Source organism: Manacus candei, unplaced genomic scaffold (genome assembly GCF_025592945.1).
Source record: "Manacus candei isolate 608988 ecotype Guabito, Panama unplaced genomic scaffold, ASM2559294v1 h1tg000047l, whole genome shotgun sequence".
Lineage (NCBI taxonomy): Eukaryota > Metazoa > Chordata > Aves > Passeriformes > Pipridae > Manacus > Manacus candei.
The window spans coordinates 6,357,907-6,376,789 of record NW_026138095.1 but is presented as its reverse complement, the minus strand read 5'-3'; the positions used below and the strand labels follow the sequence as shown (position 1 = coordinate 6,376,789).

The following is an 18,883-nucleotide window of genomic DNA, read 5'->3' as shown; positions in this document are numbered from 1 at the left end:
AGCTTCCCCCCCCCACTTCACGGCGGTCGCGGCGGGGGTTTTTCTGAGGGGAAGGGTCGCGATGGCGGAGCCGCCGTCTGAGAGCGGCAGCGAGGAGGAGCTGCCCAGCCTGTCCTCCCTGCTGGAACCCCACAAGCCGAGCCCCCCGCGGCCCCCGTCTCCTGACCCCGAAGTTGTGGTGGTGAGCAGCGGGGGCGAGGAGGCGGAGGAGGAGGTGGTGGTGGAGGAGGTCGTCGCTTTGCGTGGCAGGGTCGCGGCGAGAGGGGGAGCGGGTTCTGAGCCCTGCTGGCAGCCGGACGGCGGGCTTTGCGCTAGCGGTGACCTGGTGGCTCCGGGCGGCGAAGGGCCGTGGGGAGACCCGGCGCCGTCTGGAGGAGGTTGTTGGGGCGGTGAAAACAGCACATTCGGTGCTGAGGGACCTGCGCTGCCGGTCGGCCAAGACGAGCCCAGCAGCCCCCTGGTAAGCGGAGCAAGCACAGAAGCGTCCCCCCCTCCCAAGAAGCGACAGTATAGTCAGAGGGAAAGGGAGGCAGTCTGCCAGGCTGCATGGGAGAGGAGGAAAGAACGAGAAGCGAAGAGGAGGCTGCAGGAGGAGGAGAAAGAGAGGAAGAGAGCCCTTGCCAAGACGCTGAAAGCTCAGCGGCCGGGAGAGTGCCAGAAATACATAACAGTGGTGCTGGATCCAGGTAGTTGTCCTCACGGCCTGCACCTGCTTTGCACTGGCTGTTTGTCTCCTCTCTGTGGAGGCCTGACCCATGTGCCGATTTCAGCCCTCTTGCAGGTAGAAGGTGGTGAGCAGATCCTTAGGGCTTTGGAGGCTGCCAATTATTCCTGTGTGGTTGAGAACCAGGCTGTTCCCTGCAGCATCACCTGGAGGAGAAAGACTGTGTCGTCTCAGGTGCGCAATTAAAATGTTGATGTTTTTGCCTTTTTTTCGTCTGTTGTTTGGACTCACTCATAATTGTATTTAGCAACACAAGTAAACACCCCCTAAACTCCCTGCTCTGAGTGGGAGTCTGAGTGAATTCTGAACAGACTGTTAGCCTGACTTTTTGTTTTCATATCTGAACAGATGGGAGATGAACGGACAGAAGAACTAAATGTCCTGGTTCTGCTTGGCTTGGGGGAGTTTTTGTCCATGGCTCAGAGTTACAAACAAGTGAGAGCGCTTATGACTTTTGTGCTCCTGTACATGCCTTGATGCAAAACTGGTGTTTTGTCGTCCCTCTTTGTGGCAGGAATGTTTCGGTGTGGGACAAAATCTTATGTGGGGGATGAATGCAGGCTTTCAGTAAAACAGAAATCTGGGGGTTTGAGCTATTAATGGATCAAAACCGCTGGGTTGTATAATGTAAAGTTCTGACAAACTTTCCTAATTAAAAATGTTCACACGTCCCTGAAGGGGTAACATTGCTCCATCAAGTGGGAATTATTTTTTATTTCTTTCTGCTGTAACTGTACACAGGGTCAAGTATTGCCTGCTTTCCCTGAAGAGCAAGTGTGAACAGACTCATCTGCAAAACCAGAACCAGAGCCATAGTTTGCTGTGCTTCCATGTGTACCTCAGAATGGTTTAACCCCTTTTTTTCCCATCTTTGCAGGAGGTTGACAGCTGCACAGAAGGGCAGAAGATGACCCTGCAGAGCTATGTAGCTCACGTGATGGAGAAGCTACCTGGGAAAATTCTGGCTCTGGCAGTAGTTGGAGTAGAAAATTATTTCAGGTCAAACTTCTTTCCCTCCAAACACTTCTATGTTTTTCTCTGGCCTCGAAAAATGCCATAGGTGTTTATATTAACTCCTACTAGCAAAGACTGGAGTATGAGTGGTATTCCCACCCAGATCTGCTCCACTGTTTGTTATACAAAAACAGAAGCAAAGGCCTATCCAGCCTCTCACCCTGGTCTTACTTTTACTCCTTTTAGGTCCCTCGGAGTTCAGTCAAAACAGAGACTGCAACAGGCAGCAGCACCTGGGAACCAAGAGGAACAGAGAAAAGGGAGAAAAAGGAAAATTAAGGATCCTGGCCTGGAGTTAACCAGAATGGACATGGAAGAAGTGAGTACCTTTTAAAACAGATATGCAGCCATCATCTGTTGTCTGCCAGTGTTTGAACATTTGACCTAGTCACACCATTTCTTGGGTGGGAGGATGCAGTTGGCAAAGCCCATCCGTAGTGCCCTGTGTGTAACAAGGGTGTGCCATGGAGGAGCTGTGGCAGCTCAGAGGACACTGAACTGATACTACCTGTCAGAGACAGACTGCCCCTGAATACTTCAGTGCCGTAAATTAACTCTTCCCAAAATGGGGAGAGAGCAGATGTTCTTGTTCTACAGCGAGATCTTTGTAACCCTTTTCTGTTTCAGATGAAAGTAGGGTTTGATGTGACAAGACTGATTGTCCCATTTGTTGTTTCCAATGGTGATACAGGCCCTGGTGGATCTGCAGCTGTGCACACAAGTCCAGGTCAGCTTTTTTGACAGCTGTGAGGAGCTCGGGGAATATGCCACTATGTTCACAAAAGCTGTGGCTGAGGCACCATTCAAGTGAGTAAGCACAGAAGGTTTGGTCCTTCATTTGGAGAGGCTGCACTTTCAGTTGCTGGGAGGGAATAGAAGGTACAACACAGTGTATAATGGTTTTTAAAGGAGCAGGTGACACACAGCAGCTGCTAATGCAGCTCCCTCAACACAGGACTTGTTCTTGAAACTGATGTCCTGCCCTTGGAGAGGTGAGGACAGACCCTGATTTCACAGAACCACAGACTGGTTTGGGTTGGAAGGAACCTTACAGATCATGTAGTCTAACTCCCTGCCATGGGCAGGGACACCTCCCACTATACCAGGTTGCTCAGAGCTCCATCCAACCTGACCTTGAACACTTCCAGGGATGGGGCAGCCGTAGCTTCTCTGGGCTACTTGTTCCAGTGCCTCAGCACCCTCAGGTTTCACCCTGGAGTCTTGACATCAAGTAAAGCAATTGTTCTCAGGCAGATTTTTTGAGTGAGAAGGGAATGCAAGTAGGGCTGGGCTTTTACAGCACCAGCTTTTCTTCTACAGTGCATAACCAAGAGAGACATGCCTGAGAATGAACCACTTTGCTGTTTCTGTTAAGGAAGAATAGCAGTGTGTTACACAGTGATAGCTCAGAAAGCCATCTTGTGCAGTCTCACACAATCCTGGCATTCCTTTCACAGTAGCTGCTGGATTTTCCATGTCAGAGGAGACGAGATGTTAAAAATTACATGTAAAAGTGTTATGGTTGACAGCCAGAAGGTGAATTCTTGTTTACCACTTTTTCTGTGTGTTGGCTTGTGTCAGGATTGCTTTTTTTCCCATATCGGTCTGGGTCTTAAAAGAAATTGGTAACGAATATAAAGCAAATAGGGTCAAATTGTCAACATTTCTTTTGATGCCAGCAGTGTCTCTAACAGCACGAGTGAGGGACAGCGTTCTGGCTCTGTGACTACAGGCACAGGGACAGTTTTTTCTTCATTGTCTTATTCCCTTCCTCATTCCTTGTTCTCCCTAGGCGAGAACGAGAGGATACGGGGTTCTCTTTCTACTTGGAGAAGCGTTGGTGTGGAGGGGTAAAGGTGGATCATTCTGGAAAGGGTCTCTTGAAAGTTTGGAACAGGCAGATACAGCAATTTAACCGGGTCAGCCCTGCGATGGCTGAGGCTATTGTGTCTGCCTACCCTTCTCCTCAGCTTCTGATCCAGGTGAGGATGCCTCAGGAATACCTGGCACCGTGCGCAGGTGGCCAGCTGATGTAAGGGGTGGAAGAAATCATTTAATCTGTATTAAATTAGATACAGCGATTCTGTATGAGCAGTCCACTAAGGTAGTGAAGGAACTGATTCCTTGGCATCCACTGCTTTGGATTACCAGAACAGACCACTGAGGGAGAAGCGTTGGTTCTTCTCTCCAAGCTCACGGATGGGACTGGGGAGGGACCAGGTGAAAACCGAGCAGACATTGTAGAAGGGTAGAGCAGTCACAGGTGCATGGCTTTGACTGGTTTTTTTGAGCAATGGATGATAGTGTTGTTCTTTTGTGTTGCTTTTAGGCCTATGGAAAATGCTCCTCAGATCAGGAGCGTGAGAACATGCTAGCCAATATCCCAGTGCACCGTGGCGAGGGTGTGACAGCCACCTCCCGGCGGATCGGGCCGGAGCTGTCCCGACGCATCTACCTGCAGATGACTTCCCACAATCCTGACCTCCGTCTGGATCTCACTGGGTAGCTCCAGGGAATAAGGGTTTTACTCTTTGTCTGGTTGAAGGGTTCACTTTTGGATTTCACTGGGTAGCTCCAGGGAATAAGGGTTTTACTGTTTGACTGGTTGAACTGTTCAGTTTTCTTCTGTGAAGAAGTGCTTAGATAAGTCGTTGATCCTCGTTTAAAGACTTGAAGCACATTTAGACTTTATCATAGCAAGAAAAAAGTTGGATAAAGTTGCTGAATGGCTGCAGTTTATACAAGAAAGATGGTGAACACCTTCCCCAAGAGCATGAGTTGCACACAGTTCATCGCATGTCAGCATTCTTTGTCTTTCTATAAAATAAATAATTTTGAATAATCTTTGCTTCTTAATGAGTTGTCTTGCATATAGACAGGTATGTCCTCTGTTGAAAGGAATGCTTCCTACTGCTCTCCTGAACTGCAAGGAGTTACCTTCTGTCTCCTCTTGGACAAACCCTGATGCTAAAGCAACACAGTGCTGCCCCCCCAGCACCTGCTGTAGTGAGGTGGAAGAACTTTACCTCACAAAACAGACTCTGTGTTCTGCTGTAGCAGATGGGAATGAGTAAGACTAATTTTGAGATATCAATTTAGACTGCCCTGATTCAGTCTCCAGACAGCTTAATCTAGAGAGGGTCTCAAAATCTGATTATATGTGTTGGAATTATGAGGTCTAAACAGTTGGCAGAAAAAGCTTTCTTTTAATTAGATTGGGGAGCACAGCCTGTCCATGCAGCCATTAGCACTTGTGTGCACACAAGGACAGTTGAGGGCTTTTGTGACAGCAGCACTTACTGAGATGAGTGCTGAGAGAATTAAACTGCATCCGATGTGTGGAAGTTAATCTTTGGAACTGTGCTGCCTCCAGTGGAAAAACCTCACCTGCCATGCTCACTCCGGCATCCAGCAGGAGACCTGGCCTGGCCAGCAGCACTGCTGACTCGAATCAATAAATTGTATTAGCCCAGCATTTGCCTACCTATGCAGCACTTGCCTGGATGGCACAGCTGAGCCCGCCCGGCCACTGGCAGGAATTGCTGCAGGGAGGAAAATGTTGCTTTGGATGTTGTTTGTCGTTTTCCTGAACGTTTTTGGATAGGGAGCAAGGATCTTTTAAAGAACAGGATGAGTTACACACCAAAAGTGAAGCTTAAAGTCGTCTGAAGGAAGCTTTGGACCCATACACCCTGCTAAGGCAGAGGCAGCTCTTCCTGCCTTTATCTGACACTCATGCTGCCGCTCCATCCTGTGTGACACTCAGAGAACCACAGCCTTACCATCAGGTTACAAAAAGATGAAGGTTTCGATGGTGACCTTGGTGTGAACTGCTATGGATGATTTCCTCACAGCACTGCTCTTGGCAGTGATTATCCCAGGTATGAGAAGAGAGAGTGACTCTGGGGACAAGTGTAGGGTGTCTCAGTGGAGTCAGTAGCACGGATACTCTCTGAAACCTAACTTCATTTTAGTACTCACAAAGCCCTTAAGGATATGACAGACTTGTGTTCCAATTTTTTAATAAGGAAAATTTAAAATTAGTTAATTTTAAATATTTTCTAGGGAAATTATAAATGATTAATAGGACTTTGCAGAGGAGAGTTTTCTTCTCCAGGTGCAAGCCACTAAACTTCCTGGCCTTCCCCCAGCCCCAAGGCTAATACCTTTCCTGCCAGCAGTGCTCCCACAGTGCCACCCAGTGCTGCCACCATGGATACAGCAGGCAGGAATCGTTCCCCTGTGTACTCTGAAATCCTTTGTGGCTGTTCCTAAAGGACCTAATTAAAACTAAAACCGCGTTAACAACACAAACATCCAGTTCAGACAAACTGCTGTGAAAACTGTTGTATTGAAAATTATCAGCTCCTTTCAACAGCACATCAGCCTCTTCGCTCCAACATACGGATGCACAGCCATCCTACATGCCTGTAATTGGTCCTGGAGTGGGCCTTAGTGTGTTATTCCCATACAGCCATATCACCAATTTTAGCACAAACAGAAATGAGAGCAAGGAATGGATATGTATTAAAAACCTTCCACCTCCAGCTCAGAGCTACAGCTACCCAGGCAAGGTGAGGGCTGGTTTTTCCCACTCCTATAGACTGGCAGCTTCCTGTACCTCACAATCCTGGTGAACACCACTTGGAGGTGAGAAGTGGTAACAAGTTTAGGTTTAACGTGCGCAAAAAATGGGAGTTACAGGCCAACTGCAAAACATGCACAGCAAAGATGATCTGAACAATAACTCTGCTCTGTGGAGTGGACCAGCAAACCAACGCTGACTGGTTCAAAGCAGTTTCATCAGAACACAATTCCATAGGAATTCTGGCTGCGTAGATGGTGGAAGGAGATGCTGACGAAGCAAATGCCCGCCCAGGACAATCACTGCTGCGAGTTGTGCTGTAGCATGTTTTGCAGGGTCTTGTGGTTCTGCAGGGCAGCCACCACGTCCTCGTAGAGGGTGTTCACGCTGACGCACAGGGGCTGACGCTGCAGCTCTGTCAGCTTACAGGCGGCCAGAGCACACAGGATGCAGAACAGCACGAAGAGCAGGACCCTCAGCACCGACCGTGACCACGAGGGCTTGTGCCGGGGGGGCTGAGGGGGACGGGAGCTGGAGGCAGGCTCTGTAATGAGAACATGGACAGGACAGAACGTGAGGAATTCATCTAATATCTTTAACAGTCTGCGTTCGGAAACAAACTGCTCAGGCAAGATACTTCAGCCTCTGCTGCAGTTGGCTTTTGTCATGAATTTTCATTACTTAGCTCTGATAAACAGGTAGATGTGCAGGATTTAACTGTTTATCATGAAAAGTTTCAGATTTAGTTTCATGGGCAGCAGTGGAGAGGGTGTAAAGCACCTCTGTGTTGCACAAGATCTGGTTTTGCACGTGTAGTTCAGTACACTTGAAATAAGTGGAGGGAAGTTCTCATTGGGAACAGCTGGAGAACTTCTTGAATCTTGTAGCTCCACAGTTCATGAGAGCACAGGCAAAGAGGAAAAGGGCACAGCAGCAAGAGTCTATCAGAACTCCTACAGGTTCCCCCTGCCCACTCCCAACGTCCCCAGTACCTGGGCAGCATGAAAGCAATTCTGGCAGCATCAAAGTCTGATTAAGATGGAATCTGATGCAATCCCACCCAAAACTGATACCACTTACTTCGGGTTTGCACCGTTTCTTTTTTAGTTTTCTTCTCCATCTCCTGTTTTGCAGCTTTCTGAGCGTCATATTCCCGCCTTCTGCGTTCCTTCTCCTCTGCCTTCTCTCGCTTCCGCAGTTCCCTCTCTTGAGCCTCCTTTGCTCGCTGTTCTGCTTCACGCTTCTTCTCCATTTCTGGGGATTAACAGGACGTTTTTCCCTTTTATCTAAAGGGTTGTCATTGCCATCTTCCTTATTACCTGCTTATCTGATCCCGATTGGAATGAAGAAACCAATTAAATAACTATCCTCTTATTTTATCATTTTATTTAGTATTACAAACCTTGCATTTTGCTCCCTCAGAATTAGACTTCCCTTAAAGTAAATCCCATGCTTTTCTTTCATATTTTTATAGGTAACCTATACCACTTTCCATCTAGAAATCTAAATATTATTCAGGCAAGAAGTCACATAGTTACCCCCTGCTATGTTTCTCCCTCCAGCCCTTCTACCCTTCTACTCCCTGAATCTTCAGGATTTGGATGGCTACAAGTACTTGTTAGATGGCAATTTGCTAGATGGATTCCAGTGTGTTTGGGTGTGTTAGAGAGACCAAGAGCAGCCCTCAGCAGACAGCACGTGGGGGCTCTTTGTGCCTACCTCGCTCTGCCTGGAGTTTCCGTTGCCGTTGTCGATCCTGCTCGGACTGGATCGCTTTCATGTGCTGCAGTACCTTCAAGGTCCAAGAAAACAACCTGAGGGCTGTGCAGGGGGCTCGTGGCACAGTCAGTTCAGAACAGAACAGCTGGATTGTGGCTGAGGACAGTCAGCTGGGGCTGACACCCAACCCTGACCTACCCCTACAGGCACAACTCTGAGGAGAAAGAGCTCGGACCTTCCTATGTGAGTCTTTGCCATTAAGAAACAGATCTTCCCATTAAAAACAAACGTGGCAAACTGGTGCTCACTGATACAGGGGATCACAGAACATTTCTATTTATGTGAGTCTATAGTTTGCCAGAACTTCTCCAGAGATTTTTGTACAATAAGCCTAGGCATGGATTATTATGTCTGATTATGCCTCTACTTTCTTGGCAAGCAGAATTTAATCCTCTCTTAACTCCACTAGTGGAGGAGAATCCCCCTCAGCCAGGCATTTGCTCTCCACAGGCACAGCAGCAGTGGAGTCAGTGCAGTGAACCTGCACCTCACTGCCTGAAGAAACTTCAGACTGCTGCAGCAGCTGCCCAGCTTGCTAAGCAAAAAGAGGAAGAAACACCACTGACAAAGCCATGAAAGTAAAAAAAAAAAAAAAAAAAAGAGAATAAAAGCAGATTCTTTACCTTGACAGCAGCCTGCTTACACTGCTTCTCATCCAGACAGTCTCCTGCCACTTTAGCCAGGACAGGATCCAGGGGATTGTCCTTCAGATCCAGCCACTTCAGGTTCTGCAAAAAGGCACGACAAAGGGGAGGCTGTAAGAGCACAGCAGTCTTGCAATTATTTAAGAGATCCAAAACAGAAGCAAAGGACTGCTTAGTTTTCAGATGAATGAAACAGGTACAGAAGACGAGCAGAGACGCTTTCAATAGACTGAGAGAATTTTCACCGAGCTGCGGTGCAGAGCCAGCTGAATTTTGGAATGGGTAGTCAGCAGGATGGATGCTTTACCAGAGAAATCAACTTGAGCAGGATCACAAGACCCTGGGCTGCATCCCAAAGCTTTACGTAACTGCCCAGCAAACAGTTTTACCTTGAGCTGTGCAAAGCTGACTGGCAGGGTGACTAAACGGTTGTTGAGAAGGTCCAGGTGCTGCAGATTGACCAGGCGGCCAAAGTCCAAGGGCAGCTGTTGAAGCCGGTTTTTACTCAAATCCAGTTTCACCAGATGCATCAAACTGCAGAAGTCTGACTGAAACCCAAACAAACCCAGAGAAAGCTGGTCAGCACCTCTACGGAGGAACCTCTGCGGCGAGTACGTGGACACAACCTGCACCTCGCATCAGTCTCAAATTCCTAACTACCTACAGGACTGTGATGGAGGAAAACCACTGTCCTCAGAAGATGGAGGTGGGACACATATGACAGACTGACAAGGTGATGTATGGCAATCTGACAGGAACAAACCAGAGCCTCCACTGCTGATGGAACGGGTCTGTATTCACCTGGGGATGCTCTGGCAAGAAGATACTGCAATCTTCACTCAGTGCAACCCTTTCCTCTCTTCTGCCTCAGCCAAACCCACCACCAGCACTGACCCATCACTGACAACGGAGTCATTCAGCCACCCCAGGATGGGGGAAGAAGCACCACTTCCAAACCTCCTGGAGAGCCTCTGAAGAAGCACTAGTTATCTTTTCCAAATATTTCCCAGCAGACTCATCCCCACGAAGGCTCTCTAGCACCTTACCGGCAAGGAAATGAGGTTGTTACAGGACAAATCCAAGATAGTAGCTTTTGGAAGAGCAGCCTGAAAGAGAAATAAAGCGCTAAATGAACACGGAGGTTCACCCGAGCTCCTCTGACACCCACTAGTTCTGCCTCGGCCTCTGCGGTTTCTCCCGCATCAGTCTGTCCATCCCCCGCGGCTGCTCCGAGGTCGCGTCATCTCCGGATCGGTTTCTGGGTCCAAAGGCGGTTTTTATCCCGGGATAAGCACTGAACAGCGGCTGCCGGGCCGGCGGGACACGGAACCCCCTTCCCCGTCGCTTTAAATACCCGCAGGCCAGGTCACAACCCCCGCAACACATCTGTCTCCCCCCGCCTCCCCTTCCCCGGGGACCGCGCTCGCCCCCATCCCCGCCGGGCCGGGGACTCACCAGCTCGCGGACCGGCACCTCGTTCAGGTCGCAGAGGCTCAGGTCCAGCTCGTTCCCGTCCAGCTTGTCCTTTAGGCTCAGCCCCTTCCCGCCGCCCCGCGACATGGCTCCGGGGGGCAGCCGCCAACAGGGGATGCGGGGGGGAACGGGGGCGCGGCACGGCTCGGTTCGGCCCGGCACGGCTCAGCCCAGCCCAGCCCGTCCCGTCCCGGCGTGGCACGGCCCGGCCCCGCCACCCACTTCCGCGGCCACGTCCGCGCGGGCCCCGCCAGCCCCCGCCGCGGGCCGAGCGCGCCCGCTGCCGGCCCGGAGCGGGGCCGCACCGCCCGCACGGCACCGCCGCTGCCGGGGAGCGGGGGCCGGTGACGATCTCCTTAAAGTCGGGGTGTTCTTTGATGTCTGCTCTCCGTGCGCTTTCAAGCCCGATCAGCAAGAAAGGGGATTTAATCGGCGTGACAGCAGAAAACAGGCTCTGAGGGGCGTCCAGGTGTTCGGAAGACAAACTACTCGTCGGTAGAATTGCCTTGTTAAGGTTTGGGGCAGTGATCTCAGACCTAGGGGGAGGTCAACAAAGCTTGGGAAGAAGGATGTGCCGCTGATAGTGGGCACAAAGAATGCAGAATTTATGGGCCACAAGGACATTTGGCAGAACCCCCAAGATAAGGAAGAAACTAATAAAGCCAACTCAACAACTGCACTGAATCAGCTCCAACTGGGTAAAAGGTAATTCTGGCAGGGGGAAATTGTGACCACTGACTCACAGCCACGGACTCAAGAGACCCACCACCCCAAAAGACAAGAAAGACTGAGCATACAGACTAATTAGCATGGGAAGTGAGAGACAGAATACAAGAACTAGGTAACTTGTAGCCAATGTACATTAATGCCTTTGTTTGCTAAAGCATATAAATAGTGAAAACTTTTGAGAGTTGCGTTGGGGCACCCCTCCCACCATCCCACTGGCCCCAGGCCCCTGGCCAGGCTGGCAGGAGTTTGCATCTGGACACGTGAAATGGCTCTGCGAAGGAAAGGAGAACTCCCAGCCCAACCCCATGGGTGGGTGAGATTCACATCCGGTCACATCACCGCATCAAACACCACCTCATGGAAAACCAACCAGGTTAACAGCCAATAATCTCAGTAACAACCCAGAAACCCAGTGATCAGTACCTTGTTTTACAACAGCTGATACAGCTGCTTCAATCTCTCCACAGTCTCCCTAATGCGAGGGGTGAATTCTCTCTTGGTTGGACTGTTACCCACAATGTCTCTTCAGAGGGGGAACACTCAATGGATGTTCCTGCTTTTGCTTCATTGCCACAGGAGCAGAGCACTGTCCTGACCTGCTGTGGAGAAAGTCAGTGAAAGAGAAAGGAACCTGGAGCAGAGCCAAATTAGTGCTACCCGGTAATGGGATTACAGTGAGGACTGACCTTGAATTCCCTGATCCCTGTGTGATTCATGGCATACAGGACCTTGCAAAGATGTTTCACTACTGCAGCACATCTACCCCATGCATGCATTAGTTAGTTTTTAAACTGGCAGTAAGTCTTTTCCAACACCCAGAAACCAGCATTAGCTCAGCACAGAGGGAACTGTGACCACAGGGGTCTCTAAGCAAAGGCACCCCAAACCAGCACACGAGGATTTGCCTCATAGAAAGTACAATAAAATCTGCCTGACTTTAAGGTGCTCTCATCTAGGAGATTATAGAAGTTTCTCGAAGCGTGGTGTTGTTCCTCCAAAGGTGACCAGAAACTAAAGAGCCCACATCTGAGAAGGGCAAGGTCTAGTCATCCAAGAGCATCTCCCATCCCTCAGCTTTTCACAACAATGTTTGGAGACAAGGAAGGGCCAGAGAAGACCTGCCCCAGGGAACAGTGGGGAAACCTCTCATTGCCAGATCTCTGAGGAAGGCAGGTGATTGCTGAGCCCTGTGTTACCCTGAGGCAACAAAGGACTCACATGAAGTGTTGTGCAGTTCCCATCTGTGGCTGGGGGGCACCCCACACAGTTCTGCTACAGAGGGCAAAACCAAAGGGGCTTTGGGGGGACCTGAGCAAGACCCTCTGCATCTCTGGGAGAAGTCCTTGTCTGTGCAGTGCTGCAGGGACTGAAATCTGGGTTTGCACAAATCCAAGGAGCTTTTGGCTCTTAGCAAAGACAAGCAGGGGTGTAGATGGGTTACAAAACCTACCTGCTTATTTGTGATTAACTTGAAGGCAGATTTTTAAATCTCCATTAGAAAGCAATGATACCTTCTGCAATGGTGTATGAAGTGGTACTACTTCAGGTGGCCTTTGCTTTGACAATTTTTAACAAACATAGCCAAATGTCAAGGTCGCCTTAACTTCTGCATAATTCTTGATTTAATTCTTTCTTTAACCAAGATTCACCCTGTGAGCTAATGATTGTTACATGGGAAGATCAAGCCAAAAGTCAGCTTTATCTTTATTTATTAAAGGTGAGGTGTTTGCATCCCAGACATTTTTTTTTCCCCCAGTGGTTATACAACACTGAGCCCTCAGATGCTCCATCAGCACAGACAAAGATAATTGCTCTGTCCTGTGCTGAAGCAGTGAAAGGACGACTTCTGGCCAGGAATGTCACACAGCCTTACATCACCTGTGGGAATCCAGAAACTCACCTTGCTGCTGATTGCAGTGGGACTGACTTGAAGAGGTACCTGTGCATGTAGACTAGAAAGATTTCGAACATCCACAAGATAAACCATAACAAAGGGTACATCTGTACTCTCTGCTAGAGGAAGGCTGCAAGAACATCAGCAAGGAGAATGGAGCAGGAACTGCTCAGGGAAGTGGGATGTCAATCTAATCCTGATCTAGCAATCCTTCCCCCCCTGGGGGCCTAAGCTGGCCATGCCGGCCCGGGGATGGAGATCATTCCCAGACCCCTTGTGGATCCTTGTGTCCCCTCTGCAGATCTATGAGGCCCCTCTGCAGCCACGGCCGATTTTTCATATTTCAAGGACAAAAATCTCCCTTTCCCTACCAAAGAAAACACTGTCACTGCTGCCACTGAACAAACTCCTTGCAAACAAGATGCATATTGGGGAAAATCTTTCCTGTTTCTAAAATCAGAGGTCTGGTGACAGTTGGTATTTCACTCTGTTGTGAACACATTTATGGCTTTGGTGTCTGAGATTCACCATTCTGAGGCCAATATTGATGCCCTTGTTCATCAGCACTGTTATGCTTGGCATGGTACAGACACCGTGTCCAGGCACACTAATTCCAGCTTCCACCCAGGCAGAGCTGCAAAACACCTACAGAAGCAGCCCATGTCTCAGGCCAGCACTGACAGCACAGTTTGGTTAATGCCTATGTGGTATTCAAAAGACACAGAGCATTTCTGGGCTCAGAGTTATACTCCAGCCATTTCATTAGGATTAATTAGCTTTTGGCCATTGCTGCAGGCCGTGGCCAGACAGGCTGTCAGTCGTTTCACGTGGGGAAGGATGATGTGTCTCCTGCTCAGCATCAGTGCTGCTGCAGAACTCAGCACCACCGTGTTCCTCACCTGGTGCCTGCCCGCACCTCTGCTCTTGGTGAGGGGCCTCATCCCTGGAGCAGCTCTGCAGTTCCCAGCTGGTCTCTCCTCCTCCCATGGGAGGGCGCACGAGCCACGGAGGGCCTGAAGCTGTTAGTGGGGTGGTAACTGATAACTCCTTGAGTGGATAGTGCTGGAGGTCAATTGGTGTCTCTGGGGCTCAGGCACCAGGGGATACAGGTGAAGAAAAGTGATGTTGGTTGTCTCGCACCGAAGTCCACCTCCGCTCATTCGGGTGGAGGGGCTCATTCGGGGCGGCTGGAGTCAGGCAGAAACAGACTGATGGGGCAAGCTGGGAAGAAGAATGGAGTGGGAATGTACAGGGGAGGAGGTGCGGTGCAGGGCTTGGGCAGTGGACTGGCCGAGGACGGGGCAGATGCCCGGCGGGACCCTGCGCTGCCAGCCGTGTGCCGGGGGCTCCCTCTGAGCCCCCATCCCCGCACTCGGGTGGGCGCTTTCCCTGCTCCCCATCCCACCGGGCACTCCTCGCGGCCGGCGGAGGGTCCCGGCCCCCGCAGCCCCCGAGGATGGGGCGGAGCGGGGCCGGGGCGGGCCGGGCACCGCCCCCGCGCTCCGAGCGTTGGGACGGGACGGGTCGGGCCGGGCCCCGTCGGTTGTCCCGGTCCTGCCGCCGCTGGAGGAATGGCCGCGGCCCGGCTGGCAGCGCTGCCCCGGCATGGGCTGCGGGTCCTGCGTCGGGCGGGCGGGAGGCGGGGACCCCCCCCGGGAAGGTAGGGATGGGCTGGGAACCGGGAGGGAGTGCGGGGGAACGGGGGTGCGGGCTATAGGGGATGGGTGGCTGTAGGGAACAGGGGGTTGTGGATGAGAAGGAATGGGGGTTATAGAGGGTGGAGGGCGGTGGGGGCTGGAGATGGGGGACTGTGGGGCATAGAGGCTGCAGACCGTGTGTGATGGGGGACAGGGGCTATAGGGCAGCTGCCGGTTGATGTGGGTGTCCAGCCAGGCGAGTTGCCGCATGCGGGAAGGGCAGGTTCATCTCGGTGTGTGTCACTGTGCCTTGGCTCCCCTAAAGCCCCTCCAAAATGGGAGACGACAGGCTGCACCCCCTGGGTCTGCCCCCACAGCCTGGGAGGGGACCAGGGGAAATGAGGAGCCCTGCGCAGTTAATGCAGGGATGTTCAGCCCAGGGCTGAACTTTCTTTGTGCACCAGCTCCATCCTGATTTCAGTAACATCAAACATCAAATGGCTTCTTCACCCTCCTTGGGCACTCTGACTTGCAGGCAGTGTTCCTGTCCCCCTGTGGTCCTGCAGAACCCCAGGTGGGCAGGGTGGTGGGGGACACAGCAGGTCCAGGGCACCAAGGAGCTCTGGGGGGGGTCAGCCCAGTTCTTTATTTTGCTTTCCTTCAGTGCTGCCTCTTGGAGCAAGTTTGTGTGAAAGAACAGCAATGGGAAGGCTTTGGGAAAGGCTCTGAAGGATTAGCTGATATTCAGAGCCTAATACTCACTGGGAGGAATGACTTCCAGTGAGCAATTCCCCAGGAGCCATGGGGGTTCCTTGTTTTTCCACAGACAGGGTGTTTCTTTTCAGCTGGTTTGACATTAGGAGTGAGGTGGCTGAAGCCACCTCATCGTGGATGCTCCAAGCTTCCTTCTCAAAATCTTAGGAAATTGGATCAGAAGGGAAGCATGACAGAGAGTTCACTACAGTTCACTCCAGCCCAGAAGTGAAACTGTAGGACAGGAACACAAAGCCCTTGGAGAAAAAGATGACAAATTTAGACAGTAAAGTCTTTCTAGTAACATTATAAAAAAAAATAAATTATTAAATTCTGCTCCTAGGTGTATTTATCCTTTTGAACGGAAGAGTGCTGAGGGCAGAGAAACACAGTAAAAAACATAAGTAGAAAGTCTAGAAAGTTGCTGCAGGAGGAGTCTGAAAACCCTGGGAACTTGGTCCTTCCTCAAACCAAAACAAAAAAAAAAAAAAGAGAACCTAGTTAACTCTTTAGTCAACAGAGCAAAGAAGAGGGGAGGTCAGAGCTGGGCCAACTTTCACCACCCTTTTATTGCAGTCATATGACACAGAAGACACAAAGGCTCTTGCTTTGTGGGGAGAAGCTCCTGGTAGATGTCCATGAACAAAGGAATTGGCAGGAGAGTTCATGAACCTTTCTGAGTGTGAACTCTGTAATGAGGACAGTTCCTAAGCCCTGGGAGGGCAGAGGGACTGGTCAGGTCGATGTCCTTCACACTGTACAGGTGACACCTCTGCCTTGTGTTCCTGTCTCATCCCCTTTGATAATTTCTGTAGAGACTGATGAAGAGTTAAAGGTGAAAACAGAGCTGGTTATCTTATATCAACAACTCTATACTGTTTATTGGGGCTGTTCAGAGACAAATACAAATAGCTCCTAGGATTAGTCCAGAGTGCTTGCTTCGTTCTGATCCTTCTGTCAGGCAGGAGAGCTCTCTGGGATTGCCGGGACTTGGCTGCTCTCCTGCCTTTTGCGTGGAACAGGAAGGGGATGCATTTTTCCCGGGTCTCTGATGTCTCTCTGTTCAGTTGTGCTGCTGAACTTCAGGGTCATGGAATTTTGCAGGAACAGCCTGGAGATGAGACTGGCTCGTTTGCAGGCACTGCAGGCTGTCTTGCTGCTGAAACGTGTTGCTAACAGAAGACATGTGCTCTCTAAAAGTCGTGTCTTACAGTCTGTGCTGACACCCAAGAGCAAGTAGAGTTTTATTTGCTCTCCTCCAGCTGAGTCAGGGAAATGAGTGCTGCTGTAATATTGGACCATTGGTCTTGTTTTATCTCCAGCAGCACCAGATGCTTTGTAGGAAGAGGTGAAGGGTGAATTACTTGTTTTCTGTAACAAAGATGAACACAAAGATTATTTCTGAATCCTTTGGATCCTTTCTTTGTAGAGATCTCTTGATACATTATTTCAGATCAGATATATACACTTCTACAGGCTGTAGACAGGAGGGAGACCAACCCCACGTGATTTCCAGCAGGATGCTGCTGATTATGAACATATCTTGTATCTGCCTCATTCCTTCCATTCCTGACCCCCAGTGCTTCCAACAGCCTGCTGTGTTTTGTCTCATGCCTTTCACTTCTGCCACTGCCAGCTGAGAAATGATGCAGAAATGTTGAAGCACATGCGAACATCAGACCAGAATTTGGGGAGCTCAGACTCAATGGCAGTTGTGAATTTTACTTTAATGGATTTGAAGAAGCGATGTGAATTATTGCTTTGAGAGGAGTCTGTGACTCTGGGTTATGAGCATGAGATATCTTAGCCGCTAATTTCAGTGCTGCTGTTGCTTTCATTTGAAAATGTGAATGCTTGAGACCTCCGAGAGCAAGCTGGGCATGTGTTCACACATGTGGGGGAAACCAGCAGTGTTTTCACGGTGTTTTGGAGCACGGGGATTTATAATGACATCTTTTACTGTTCTTTGATGCTCTTCCATCCCCCTATTCGGGAGTAGGGAGGAAGCCAAGCCATGAAGCCTGGACCTTTTTCATTTAGTTCTGCCTTTGTGCCTTCTTGCATTTAGTGTAAAAGTCTGGTTCTGCAAAGTCAGTGAAACCCTTTGTCTCTTCAGGCCTGGAAAAATACTGGGATAGTAATCCCAGAAAGCCTGATCTATGTAATGTTTTGCCAAGACATAACAGTGTAAGATATTACCCTGTTCATTGGCAATGAAGTGCTGTGCAAGTACCTCTTGGAAGGTTGACTGCGGAGAGCAGGAGACTTTCAGCTGGACACTTTTGATTTTGATTAAATTTTCTCAACCCAAATTTTCTAATAATATTTCCTCCCCTCTCCCATCTCTTTTCATGATGGTATTTTGTTGTTCAGCTTTTTAATCGTGCAGTAGAAGAGAATGCGTTGCACCAGTTTTTTTTACCAGCTGGTTCCTTGGGTGGTGTCCCCCAGTTCATGAAAGGCTTGTGTTTTCTTGCTCCCACTTCAGGCCAGTGCTGAGCATTCTTGGCTCCCCGTGACCCCTGGACAGTGCTCTGGGAAGTGCTCTTGCGCAACCAGGTCAGGAGCTGCTCCCCGCCTGCTCCGGCCCTGCCCAGAAACGTCCCTGTGCCTCAGCTGGCAGAGGACAGCAGGGGATTTAGGAACAGGCTCTGCTGAAACTGGAAACAACTTGGCTTGAGGGAGATGTGAGTGTGATTGTCTCCAGTAAATGTTTTAGCAAACAACCTGAGGGTTCCTTGTCCACCTGCTTCTCTGAGACCACCCTGTGACAGGGGACAGGGGCTTCTCGCTGTTTCAACCAACAAGTGTCAGTGGCTGCTGTGGCTTTTACTGCTTTCCCAGGAGCATATGTCCTCTTGGGCTTAGGGAGAGCTTTTTCAGCCTTTATTTTATAGAACCTGTATTTATAAAGGCTTTTCTTCTGCAGAGCTTTCTTTTAATCTCCTAGTTTATCTATGTGCCTTGCCCAAGAGCTTTCAAACAATAGATGGTGGTTCAGATTAGCACTTGTCCTCCCTCCTCCTCCCCGGGCAGCTCTACAGCCTTGATGTGAGTTGCCCAAGAACTCTGAGAAGAGAGATGTCTGAACAGAGCCCAGTGGGAGTTGCACAATCCTCCATCTGCTGAAAAGCAATGGGGGGAAGAGGGTCAGGGTATTTGCTTGGCTCTTGGAGCAAAATTCGCTCTGAGGGTATCGCAGCTGAACTTCACCTCACAGAGGAGGTAACTCCATGCTGGGGCTTGTTTCTTGTGGGCAGGAAAACAAATCTTTTGTGGCAAATGGCATGGAGTCTTTGCAGAATATTGATCCTATAATGAATGGAGGAAAACTGAGTTTAGGCTGAGCTGGTTTTGTTGTCTAATGCAGGGATCTCCCCCATTATCCAGTGAATCTGCAAACACAGCCTCTGAGCTATGCACCATACTTCAGTACTCCTTTCCTGCCCGGGACCTTGCTCTGCTCACACCCCCCCAGTCCCCCTCCAGTGTTTGCTGTAGGGATCCTCTCCTCCCTGCTGTGTTATTGCCTCTGCACTTCTCATTTTACGGATGCTGTCTGCAGTTCTATAAACTCCTTGTGTTCCAGCTGGCAGAGACAGAGTGCTTGCTGTTGTTTACACAGACCATTCCTTTGCAGATGCCTCAGTT

The 18,883-nt window shown here is 50.0% G+C and overlaps 3 protein-coding genes across 5 annotated transcripts in view; 2 read left to right on the top strand and 1 right to left on the bottom strand.

Moving 5' to 3' along the window:
* Positions 1-24: 24 nt before the first annotated feature.
* On the top strand, positions 25-4,574 carry EME1 (essential meiotic structure-specific endonuclease 1). 2 transcript variants are annotated; one of them, XM_051797594.1, is made up of 8 exons: positions 25-686; positions 771-898; positions 1,073-1,159; positions 1,602-1,723; positions 1,925-2,057; positions 2,430-2,545; positions 3,531-3,720; positions 4,068-4,574. In XM_051797594.1, exons 1-8 carry the CDS (start codon positions 62-64, stop codon positions 4,242-4,244), a joined length of 1,578 nt encoding a protein of 525 aa, XP_051653554.1. In that variant the 5' UTR covers positions 25-61; the 3' UTR covers positions 4,245-4,574. The 2 variants fall into 2 exon arrangements, with proteins under 2 accessions (XP_051653554.1, XP_051653555.1); XM_051797595.1 differs by lacking the exon at positions 1,073-1,159.
* A 1,496-nt stretch (positions 4,575-6,070) lies between these two features.
* On the bottom strand, positions 6,071-10,459 carry LRRC59 (leucine rich repeat containing 59). Its single transcript, XM_051797605.1, has 7 exons — positions 10,202-10,459; positions 9,793-9,852; positions 9,136-9,294; positions 8,726-8,830; positions 8,043-8,115; positions 7,404-7,577; positions 6,071-6,867 (listed from the first exon to the last, which is right to left on the bottom strand). The coding sequence occupies exons 1-7, from the start codon at positions 10,304-10,306 to the stop codon at positions 6,623-6,625; spliced, it is 921 nt and encodes a 306-aa protein (XP_051653565.1). The 5' UTR covers positions 10,307-10,459; the 3' UTR covers positions 6,071-6,622.
* Positions 10,460-13,831: 3,372 nt separating this feature from the next.
* ACSF2 (acyl-CoA synthetase family member 2) overlaps positions 13,832-18,883 on the top strand; it is a 36,822-nt gene continuing 31,770 nt past the window's right edge. The window contains exon 1 of one of the 2 annotated variants that reach the window (XM_051797592.1): positions 13,832-13,951. Coding sequence is in view for 1 of the 2 variants with exons in the window: in XM_051797590.1 (XP_051653550.1) it covers positions 14,414-14,502 (89 nt within the window). In the remaining variant the exon portion in view is untranslated. Of the gene's footprint in view, positions 13,952-14,340; positions 14,503-18,883 lie in introns of those variants that run through there. The other variant, XM_051797590.1, reaches the window with a different exon arrangement.